This window comes from Arachis hypogaea, chromosome 1 (genome assembly GCF_003086295.3).
Source record: "Arachis hypogaea cultivar Tifrunner chromosome 1, arahy.Tifrunner.gnm2.J5K5, whole genome shotgun sequence".
NCBI classification, from domain to species: Eukaryota; Viridiplantae; Streptophyta; class Magnoliopsida; order Fabales; family Fabaceae; genus Arachis; species Arachis hypogaea.
In genome coordinates, this window is record NC_092036.1 from 105,949,701 (window position 1) to 105,961,833 (window position 12,133).

Below are 12,133 nucleotides of genomic sequence, written 5' to 3' on the forward strand. Positions count from 1 at the left end.
CAACTATATGAACCTAATAACAGATAAAATATACTTAAACTTTTAACGTAAACCGCTATAGTCTCTAGCGGTTTACGCACACATCCCCACGTACATAAACCGCTGCTGCCAGCAGCGGTTTATGACCAACTTCTCTCAAACATAAACCGCGATGAGCTGCTGCGGTTTCTATGCTGCACTTTTTGAACAGAAGCGGTTTCTGTGCAATTATAAACCGCTACTGCCAGTAGCGGTTTATATAATATAGCAAAATAACGTTGCGTAACCATTTTTAAAACAATGCATTTACGTAAATTTAGAGTTGAAACAATTTAAAAACATAAATTGCCCTTAATTAAATCTTTATTTTTTTATTAAAATCGATTGGACAAAAACAATAAAAGAAAAAAAGAAAACACAATGGACACGGAATATATAAATATAAAAATAAATAAAAAATATTGCCTGACAGCGATTCTCTTTCTTCCTTGTTTTCCAACTCCCACCATTCTATTGTGTTGTTCTGTGCTGTCTGTGTTTCGTTCTCTCTCCATTTTTTGTATTCTCTTTCCTTCTTTCTCTGTGTTGCTGTTTCTCCATTGTTTGTTATCCTTTCTACATTGTTTGTTATCCTCTCTTATCTTTTGGATTCTGTAGTTTCCCTTTCTTCGTTCCTTTATTCCTGCCTCCAACAATAACTAACTATGCATTGTCGTCATCATCACCATTGTCCCGTGTTCACACACAGTTAGGGTTTCTCTTTGCTTGTTTCGTGTTTTCTTTTTTCTCCATTGTTAATAGTTTGCTGGAGGAGTTGAATCTCCGGCAGCCATGGCCACCAACTTGCCCATGACGCCTGAGCTGGAGCAGATCCACGGTGAGATCCGCGACCACTTTCGAGCCCTCTCGTATGCTTCTTCCTCTCTAATCTTTTCACCTCATCACTTTCCCTTTCTAATTATGTATTATATACTATATATATACGCTGTGCTTTGATTGCGTGTTTCTTCTCTCTGTACTTCATTTATTTATTTATTTACTTTTGTTGAGCTAACAAAGGAAAACGAAAGGAAATGTAAAGAGAAAATGTAAATGTTTATTGTGCCTGTGTTTGGGATGTGATTAATGTTGCTGGTAGAATAGGTCTTTAGGTTTTGTAATGTTTGTTGAAATTGGGGTGATTACTGGTTGAAATTTAACTATAATTGAATTCGAGTCGTGAGAAGTGTGATCAATGTTGTTGTTGTTGTTTGGGGCCTTCATGTTTATTGATGCTTGAGAGAGGGGTTTTAAAGAACAATGTTGCCTTCTTTGGCTATAAAAGGAATAAGGATAGTGCTTGATCGGAGGGTAGTAGTTACAGTGGAAAACTGGAAATGCATGATCATGGTGGTAGCGAAGTGTTTGTATATAGAATCAAACAAATTGTAAAGTGTATCTAGCTTGGCTGTTATTTTTAAGCGGTTTAATTATTCCGTCCGCCCTATACTTTTTTTTTTCAATTGGGTTTCTATATCATATAAGATTTTGTAACTAAATCCCTACCGTAACAAAAATGTTGGAATTAACAAAATATTCTGTTAAACTATACAGACTATTCTGTCAAGTGTTAGGCATATTCATTTTGTTTAATGGAATATTCCATTAATTCCAACGTTTTTGTTACGGCAAAGACTTAATTACAAAATCTGATATGGTATAGGGATTCAATCAAAAAGAAAAAAATATAGAGACCTAATTGAAAATTCAATGAAACTATAGGGATCGACAAAATAATTAAACCTTTTTAAGCTGTAATCACACAATGTCCTACTTTTCTGCTTCCTGGGTCGGAAATATTCGAACGTGAAGTTTGCCCCCTTTCTTGACTGAAGCATCCTTTCTTTTTAGTTTGAATAAGTATATTTTAACAAAAATGCTATTTGTACACTAAAATCAGCTACTAAAACCAGTCACCAATGTATTTGTGTATAAATACATGTGTGGTTTAATTTATTTTCAATGTGTATTTGTATTCCAACATGTATTTTATACTGGTGGCTAATTTTTGTGTACATGTAGCATTACTTATATTTTAAATACCATCTCTTAATGTTCAAACTTCAAAATGCACTGTTTCCACTTTAATCTCAGTAGTCCTCTGTCCATTCATCATCTTGAAGTTTGAACTTAGGAATATTTTTGCTTGTATATTGATGTATTATTTTCACTTTCGGCAGTTACAAAGAATTGCTTGATGTCATGATGTGTAGTTTTAGAATGAAACAAATCCTTGTTGAATTTTGCTTCTTTTAACTAACCCACACCCCCCTTCTCCCCACCAACAAAAAACAACATATGAAGGCCTTGTTTGTACATTATTCAGAAGTTCCCTTTGGAATTTTAGAGATAGTGAGAATAAATCGTTTAGAGGCAACCTATGATTTTGATTTTGGAAAAAGATTGGGAACCAACTTTTTTCAGACAACAGTTCTCTTTTCATCTCATTACTTTGTACTTTTCTGGCTGATTGTTGGTTATAAACAACTTCCCTAGAAAAACCGTTTTATTTATTCTATTTTTTACTTTTTGTGTTCAGAGTGATTTATAATTACTTTGATTCTCTTTAAAATGTGGATAGTAGTACTGTCTATGACTTTGTCCCCCTTTTTTCATTCAATGATCGGCTGAAACCAGTTGAAGGGTATTATGTTATCATTCCTTTATTTATATTTTATGGGTGATATATGGTTTACTTGTAGTTCTCTTCTACTTTTGTCTCGTAACAATGTATCCTTAGCTGGTGCCACATTCATAGTTATAACTAATACCAGGAGAAGGAAAAGAAATAAGGCATAGATCTCATCCTTTTAGCATTCTCTAATGTGTCTATTTGTTTATATTTAATAAATTTACTTTCATCCAGAAATGGCTTCCAGAGGCTGGATAAAATTAAAGATTCCCATAGACAAAGTAGTCAACTGGAAGATCTCACGCAGAAGATGAGGGAATGCAAAAGGTAAGCATGTACATTTATGTGGTAGTCATCTTAGCATTGGTACCTCTTGGTGGTAGCAGTGGCTCACTCAGTGAGATCCCACAAATACAAAACTTAATCTGAAGGAAAAAAGACCAATTTATACAAAATATCCACTTTCATGATTTCATGCTATTTTGACATATTTGAAAATTTTTCTTTCCCATATGCCACTGCCAAAAAGTGAAAATTCATGCTATTTTGACATTTGAAAATTTCCTTTTGAATGCTTTCCACTCATTGTTAAAATATGAAACATTATGTTCTGGTTTCAGGTTGATAAAGGAGTTTGATCGTGAAATTAAAGATGGGGAGGGAAGAAATTCCCAAGAAGTGAACAAGCAACTCAATGACGAAAAGCAATCGATGGTCAATGCCAATAACCCTTTTCTTTTCCTTGCTTATGTTGCAAATATAGTATCCATATCCTCAGTTTGGAAAGGGATGCAAAATCCTCCATGTATCCTGAATAAGTAAAAACAGCATATCATGCTTTCAACAGTAACAGCTTTATGAATAATTTGCATGGCATGCCAATTACTTTCTTAGCATTGTCATTATATCAAATAAGTGATCTCCATTTGTTCCTCAAAAGCTTTTGATTTTGTACATTGCATCTTCATGCATTCAAGCAGTCAATTCATGTTCTGACATATATTTTTCCTTGCAGATCAAGGAGCTAAACTCATATGTGGCACTTAGAAAAACGTAAGCATATCTTCATATTTCTATTTATCTAGTCTGAATAATTTTAAGATACAATTGGGCGCTCTAAAGGTTATTGATTCGATAAAATCAGATGGCTAATATCAATTTTCCCAGTGGGCACACTGATCTTACAATACCGTGATATATGTTTACTGTTGGTGTTAGTAGAACCAATAAAGCAAAGTTTTAGTTCCTTTTATAACTTTTCCCTCCCAAATAAAAGGTTTAGTCCTTTGAGTTATGAAAGGTGGATTTTTTACTGTCACTTTTATGTTTAACAGGTACATGAACACCATTGGCAATAAGAAAATTGAGCTTTTTGATATGGGAGCAGGAGCAGGTGAACCTACAGCTGAAGAAAATGTTAAATTAGCTTCAGGTAAAATGTTTAGTGGAAGTTGTAATTGAACTACGATGCCATACAAGTTGAAATTGATTTTGCACATGTAGTTCTGTTTTAACTGGCCTCTATCCTGAATCCATACTCCATAGATTGTCTTTATTTGTTTGCGAATTGTTGCAAGTCATACTTTTGGTTTTCATCTTTGTTGATGCATCCTCTTTGTAATTGTGGCCTGGGGCATTCTTGTAATGTGTGCTATGTATAGGGAATAACAGAATTATCTCACCAAAATACGCACTTGCTTTGTCCTATAGAAATGTCAAATCAAGAACTTATCAAGGAGGGGATGAAGCAGATGGATGAAACTGATCAGGCCATTGAAAGATCTAAGCAGGTGAATTACTTCAGACTTTTGACTCCATTGCCCCAGCAGCTTTGTTTTTAACCCTTCAAAATATGTAGGTTGTACAACAAACCCTTGAAGTAGGCACTCAAACTGCTACCACCTTGAAGGGTCAAGTAAGTCTGATTTACTTCTAGCATGTTTTAAGAATGGAGTCTAAACTATCACATTTTAACCTTTTTGTTTTTAAATACTGCAGACTGAGCAAATGGGTCGCATTGTCAATGAGCTTGACTCTATTCAGTTCTCAATTAAGAAGGCATCCCAACTTGTTAAGGAGATTGGTAGAAAGGTCACTTTGTTTTTTGTTTCTTACATGCATTAACTTCTTTGCTTCAATAGTATCCCGTAACTAAACTATCTTTCCCCAATTATCAGGTAGCTACAGACAAGTGCATTATGCTTTTCCTATTCCTAATTGTCTGTGGTGTAATCGCTATTATTGTGGTTAAGGTACTATAATCATGTGTTAAAAATTACTAAACCAAGATGCTCCAACAATTTATTTTAAAGAAGCATTTGTAGTGCTGCACTAAACTGTTTTTGCCGTGCTCTGCAGATTGTGAATCCCAACAACAAAGATATTAGGGATATTCCGGGATTGGCTCCTCCAGCTCAGACCAGGAGACTCTTGTATGTAAGGAGCAGAGAACATTTTGATTGATTCCAACATTATTTGAAGAAAGAGTTTTCTCCATCCTATTCCTACCAACTTGATTCTTGTACCTGTCACTAGGAGAGTATTGCTCTTGAGGGGGCATTCATTTTGGTGTCTGTAATTTGAAATTTTAGAATTTCTTGCATATCCTGTTTGTGGTTCTGTACTTGTATGTAAATCACAGAAGAACAACTTTGTGCCATGTTTCTTTTTTTAACATTGGGAAATCATAGGGGATAGGAAAGAAACATACTCTACTAGTTTACTGTCATATATGTCATATGTGGTGTGTACATGTCTCATTCAAAGGAGTATTATGTTATGAATATTTCTGTAATCTACCCATCCATCCTCAACATTTTCTGTAGGATCTGTTTGTAAATTACATGTATTCTATGTTATGCTTGCGCTTGCAGATGCACTTGTCCCTTTTCTTTCTTTGTTAATATTCCTTCCTTTTGTCTTACTATACGATACTCTACTTTTAGCATGTATTAAAAGCTGTTTTGTGGGTGCGGATGCCGTGAAAAATTGATGTTTATGAGAATTAACTTACAAAAAAAGGGATCATTTTACTGTATAAATCTAATCTAACGAAAAGAATTTGCTGCAAGCTAAAAGGTTTACATACTAACTTCACATGTCCGATTAACAAGGGATCCTACTTGAAGAATACGTTCTCCTACAATTACAAACGCAAAATATTGTACATTAACTTTCCTCCCCCTCTTCCTGGCACCAAGCGTCTTGTCCATTGAACATCTTGGTCCTTGAAGACAAGATCTTTGTGTCAAGGACTTTGCAGCATTTCACCCTAACAGTGGGGCTCCACCAGCATTCTCTCCCATGGAGCCAGATTTCTTGGGATTTACTGTCCACAATAAAAGTGCCTACGCCATGAAGAACTGGAAGCTTGCTGAGTTTTTGTCATGCCTTTGTTTGCCCACCTACCAAGAGAGGAAGATTTCAGCATAGGACAGTTTTATAATATCGTAATAATTCTTGTTTTACTTACAAATTATCTTTCAATACGTGCTCCTATATATGATTACAAACACGAAGATAATACCCATGAGGAACCGAAGATTGATTGCACAAAGCAATAACTTTGTCATGTGTAGCTTCCCAAATTTTAGAACTATGTTAATTATCTCATTTTGTGGTGACTGATGTGATAATAAACTAACTGAAAGCCATAAGTTAGTATATTAATAAAACTTGGGGAAAAATAAGAAAGAGATCACGAAACACATACATAAAAGCTTTAATAAACAAAATTTGACATTCAAAATAGTTATAAAATTTGGGAGTCTACATTTTCACAATGCACATAAATTTTAATAAACAAAATTAGATATTTAAAATAGTTCTTAAATTTTGGAATGTTACATTATGGGTGTGAAAATTATCCCATATAATATGAATTCTGAATCTTCATTTTCCTGTTGCACTGTTTTGTTTAGCTCGGAACTTGGAGTATGAGTTAACTAAGTAAACCTTGATGAAGGAATTAGCCATGCTTGCCAGTTTTTAATCAATGTTCTTGTTAGAGGCACAACAATTTTGGACGACAAATGCAATGTATGCCGGAAAAAAGCTCTTACCTCTTGGTACCACACTTAATAGTTTAGAAGGTTTAGTCCTGCATCGTGGGGAGCAGGAATAGAGAGACGAGGCTTTAGTATAAAAGAAAGAATTGAAGACAGAATACAGCATACCTTTCTCGGCCTTTTGGCTAAGATCAAGTGTAGTATCTGTTCTTATCAGTTTAATATCTGATATGTGGGCCATTGGCCCACACGATATTAAATTTATTTTTTAAGGGGGATGGACCACTACAGTAGCTTGCTACTGGGCCCATCGAGCGTCGCTTAGACCTTACACTATTGCCTGGGCCTGGCGCACCCCACCAATTTAGTTTAAAGGTTTCTTAATTCTTTGGAAAAATGGGCTGACTTAATTAAATAATTTACGCCTAATATTTATTCAATTATGGGAATTTTTTAATATAGGGACTGGATCGTAATGCGTATTTTCACCATTTTCCATTGGGCTTAAATTTTGAGGGGACTGAATTGTAAGTGTTGCAATGTTTTCCCATGGATTATGGGGATATGTTGACGAAATGATTTTCAACAATTCACTAGTTTAATCTTGCAGCTATTAAATGTTATTGGTATTTTTATATTTGGATTACGCTACTCAAAACAGTAATTAACATTTAACAATGATGTTTTCTGTTTATGTTTGATGTTGAAGTGCTTCAAATATTTGGAGAAAGCCTTAACGCTGTCATTTTTATTCAACACGCATTCGGTAAAGTTGGCATCTGATTCTTATTAGGGTGTTCATGAGACCCAAATTCGATCCTATGTGATGCGAAAAGAAACTGAATTAAACCGGGTCGATTAGATAAAATATTTAATATATTCAAATTTGTAAATTTTATATATTAAAATAATAAAATTTTATTTTAAAAAAATAAATTTAACAAATAGTAAATCATATTTATATCAAATAAATAATTTTAAAACAAAAATAATATCGTATAATATAAAAAATATTAATTGAATTATAAAAATATAATGTAACATTATTAACTCAAATATATATATATATATATATTTTTATCGTAAAAAGTAACTTTGAGTCCGGTCAGGGTGACCCGAAACAAAACTCAAACCTATCCCAAAAATAAAATCGGACAAAATAAAAATTTAAACCCGACAAAATGTCTTGAATTCGGACCGATTTCGAGTTGAACCGTATCTTGAACATCTCTACTTATCAGTTTAATGTCTAATATGTGGGTCATTGGCCTACACGATATTAAATTTATTTTTTAAGAAGAAATGGACCACAACTGAAACCTTACACAGTTGCCGGAGCTTGGTGCGCCTCACCAATTTAAGAATTTAAACTTTTTAAATTTAATTTTAGAAAATAAAATGTGATTTTTTATTTTTAAATATTTTTTGTTCTATTTATGAAATAATTGGTAAAAAATTAAATTTTATTTTTTAACGTAAAATTTAAAATTAAAAAATCTAAATTTTTAATTTAATACAAAATTATTTATGTTTTTATCGTAAGTAGTCACTTATTTTAAGATTATGTGACTAATGTCTAGATGACAGGATAAATATTTTCAAATTATATTTTAAGTTGCAATATATGAATATGTTAGTTTAGCGTGATTTAAGTTACATGGTATGAAAATTTTAGGATAATTGACGTAGATAAATCATTTAGAAATTAAATTATTAAATTTATGCAAATGCACGTTTTACAAATTACATGTAATTTGTTACACAAAATTCAAAAAAATAAAAGAAAAAAGTGTGAAATTTACTGATAGAAAATTTTCGAATATTTTTATCCGGTCATCGAATACGTCAGATCTAAAAATTAGTATATTGCAGAAATTTAGGGTATGTGAGACTAAGTGAGTGAAAAAATTGTTCTACAAAATACTTATTGCAGTTGTATCTTCTAGTGTGAAGTATGATATATTTGTGATAGGATTCGACAAAAATCTGCAGGCTTTGTTTCATTGTCAGAGAAATTTTTCGGAAGTGAAAATACACGAGTTGTATGAGAAGTTAGATGATGGTGTCGACAGTTCTGGGGCATCAGCTCCGAATCCTCAATCCACTGCGTTGGGGATGCTTTTAGTTCGATGCTTGTGGTTGCATTGGTTTGTCCGTTGGTTGCATCTCCATCTCATCCGGTTGGAATGGCTAGTTCTCATCGCATGATTCCTGATTCTGTTAAAAATGTAATGTGAGAGGGTGAATTGGATTGACTTGAAAATGCAATGTGAGAGGATGATTCATATGAAGAGCCTGTTGGCATACTTGGGGAGAGCGATAAGGATAATAAGAGCAATCCACCTACACAGCATGGCCTATCAAGTTTCGGTACACAGCAACATCCTCCATATTTCTCAACCTTGAACTTGGATGCTATGGGGCAACAGCCAGACATAGATGCTACCTTTGGAGGTTAGGACTTGCATGATAGAATCGTTCCTACAGAATTTTAGATCGGGTAATCTTTCCAGAATAAGTAGGAAGCTGTGTTGAGTGTAAAGAATTACAGCATCTGCTATGGAGTTCAATATAGGGTATTAGAATCAGATCATCTTAGGTACCATGAAAAATGCAAGGACTTTGGTAAAGGTTGCACTTGGTTGATTCGCATCACACTTTGACAATGAAAGGGTACTTGAGTGGTAGTAAGGTACAATAGACCTCACACTTGCATGGCTACATCGATTTCAAGCGATCACTGACAACTTGATTATCACATCATTTGTGCTAGGATCTTTTCGTTGATTAGAGTTGATGCTGCGGTTATGATAAAGGTGATGCAGCAAGCTACAGAAACAACTTATGGTTTTAAACCTACTTACAGAAAAGTTTGGTTGGAAAATGAGAAGGTAATAGCATAGATCTATGGAGATTGGATAGAGTCCTAGGGCAAGTTGCCCTGTTGGATTCTTGGTGTGCAGTCCACCATGGTCGGAATCATTACAGTGTTGAAGACTTCTCCTGTTAGAGTTAGTGATCAGGTTGATGAATCTACAATGTACTTTCATCATCTTTTTTGGACATTTCCTCCTTGTATTAAGGAATTTTGACATTGCAAGCCATTGGTGAGTATCAATGATACTCACTTGTATGAAAAATATGACGATACTTTGTTTTTGGCTATTGCGCAGGATGGAAACTCAAATATCTTGCCCATTGCATTTGCACTTGTGGAAGGTGAAAATGTGGAGTCGTGGTCTTTTTTCTTGATCAACCTATGACAACATGTGACTCTGCAAGAGGGTATTCTTGTAATCTTTGATAGGCACAATGACATCAAAGCTGCTCTGAAGGCCCCTAATAGTATAGTTTACATACTTTTGTATTACCTCTTCTTACTGTTGTATTTATGTTAATGCACTTTCCAATGATACGTAAGCAAGGCATCTCCGGTCCTTTATAGAGAATATGGATCCTAGATATTTCTAATCAATCATTTTTTATTTTGGGGAGGAACAAAAGTATTTCATTGCTACAAATATGGATTATTAAAAAAAATAAGACATGTATTTGGATATTTCCCTGCAACTTAAGACTTAACAAAATTAGCGTCTTATTTTTTTATTTGACATACACGAATAGTTGATAGTTGAGGGGGATTCTCCGAAGAAAAAACGGATTATGGGAGTGTGTGACTTGAACTATTGATTGGATCGCGCAGATGGATGACTTTTTCATATCTGCCACATTTTAATTTGCAATAAAATGTCTCTTTGTTCCAACCACCGCGCAAGCCCCCCTACAGAGGATAGGCCGGTTCACTTGAAGAGATTCTTTTCTATGATCAGACTTGATCATGTCCTGGATGACCGGGCTTCGTAAGATCCACTAAAACTAAAATAAGTGAAGTGGTCTAATACGGATTCCGTCTTATCGATTTCACTTAACTTAATAGTATTGAAATGCATTCATTTCCTATGCATTGACTCGATTTATGATACTATCGGAGTGAAACAAGTAGATCTAAAGAAGAACAGGGGTTAGATTCCATTAGTAACAAGTAAATCCTTTAATTTAATATGTAAATGTATGTTAAAAAGTCCCGATATCTTTTTTTGAGGGGGGCAAAAATATCAAGGTCTGAGATGACCCAGAAAACACTATAAATTTAAGAAAGCCTACTTGGGTATTGAGCATTTACAAATAAAAAACGGATTGGCTACCTCCTCGTGCTTATCAAGCATTCTGTATTCGTCATGTTACCGCTAATTTTCAGCTGAGTTTCAAGGGTCAGGATGCAGAAAGGCTTCTTGTGAATGATGCTTATGGGAAGACCGAGGCAGAGTTTGACTATTGGTTTGATATTATGAGGACCGAAAATCAGCAATGTGTGATTGAGCAAACATAATGGAATACAATAGATGGACTCAGCATCAAGATAGCGGCAGACGTTTTGACCACATGACCACCAACATATCTGAGTGTGCTAATTCTGTTATGAAGGAAATAAAAAATCTTCCAGTCACTTTGTTGGTCAAATCCACATATGAAATGTTTGCAGAGCTATTTATTATTTAAGGACAAACAGTAGAGGCGCAGTCGGGAACTGAGCATCAATTCTACCAGGCCCTGGTGAAAGCAATAGAGCGCAACATGAGAGATTCGAGATGTTTCACTGTCACTTTGTTTGACATGCATCAGTCGGAGTTTACTATGGCAGAAACAACTCCGACGGGTAACTTCTCACTCGGCACGTATCGAGTTTCTCTTGGGGATCGTACATGCAACTATGGCTATTTTCAGGCTCTCCATCAACCATGTTGCCATGCTATTGCATGATATGCACACTCCCTCCTGGATTGGGCTACATATGTTCATCATGTCTACAACATGACTGAGGTGTTTAGCGTATACAGGATAAGGTTCACACCACCTATTCCAAAAGGCCTTTGGTCGCCATATGATGGTCCCACTATCATTCCTGACCCTCACATCTGCATAAAACTGTGAACCACCCATCTGATCGTGAATGACCATGGTCATTGTAGTAGTAGCAATATTAATGAACATCTAAGTGCTGACATCTTAATACCTGAGAGCTCGACCCAATAGTAAATGTGCCTTTGTCGAACCCAGTCTCCATGTCTCTAACCCCCCAGATCAGCCTGTACTCCATCACCTGCACCAGCGGAGCTCCCATCGAGTCCAGCCAATCCACTGCCACCTCGACGCCTAGCTCTAGATCGACGAACACGATGATCGCCAGGCCCCTCCGCTTCATCACCGGCTTCCTCCTTTCGTCTAGCCAACGCCACTCTCGATCAATATGCAGTGTACCAATAGGTTGTTGCCGCTCCACACGCCTGTTATCAGGCACATCTGGCACTTACACCTTAGCAGGCACCTGTGATGACCCTCTGTGACGAGCAGCCACCGAAATTTCAACCGTCTTAGGATTAGAAAATGCTACATCCGGAGACAGAACCCTATGCTC

General features: G+C 35.4%; 1 protein-coding gene and 1 non-coding gene across 2 annotated transcripts; both read left to right on the forward strand.

The window, feature by feature from the left end:
* The first annotated feature begins 407 nt into the window (after nucleotides 1–407).
* LOC112707325 (novel plant SNARE 13) lies at nucleotides 408–5,524 on the forward strand. Its single transcript, XM_025759011.3, has 10 exons — nucleotides 408–887; nucleotides 2,885–2,977; nucleotides 3,271–3,364; nucleotides 3,666–3,703; nucleotides 3,985–4,082; nucleotides 4,361–4,440; nucleotides 4,509–4,565; nucleotides 4,649–4,741; nucleotides 4,828–4,902; nucleotides 5,009–5,524. Exons 1-10 carry the CDS (start codon nucleotides 811–813, stop codon nucleotides 5,111–5,113), a joined length of 810 nt encoding a protein of 269 aa, XP_025614796.1. The 5' UTR covers nucleotides 408–810; the 3' UTR covers nucleotides 5,114–5,524.
* A 1,297-nt stretch (nucleotides 5,525–6,821) lies between these two features.
* LOC112715292 (U2 spliceosomal RNA) lies at nucleotides 6,822–7,017 on the forward strand. The gene has a single exon (XR_003159602.1). It is a non-coding gene; the product is annotated as a U2 spliceosomal RNA (small nuclear RNA).
* The last annotated feature ends 5,116 nt before the right edge of the window (nucleotides 7,018–12,133 follow it).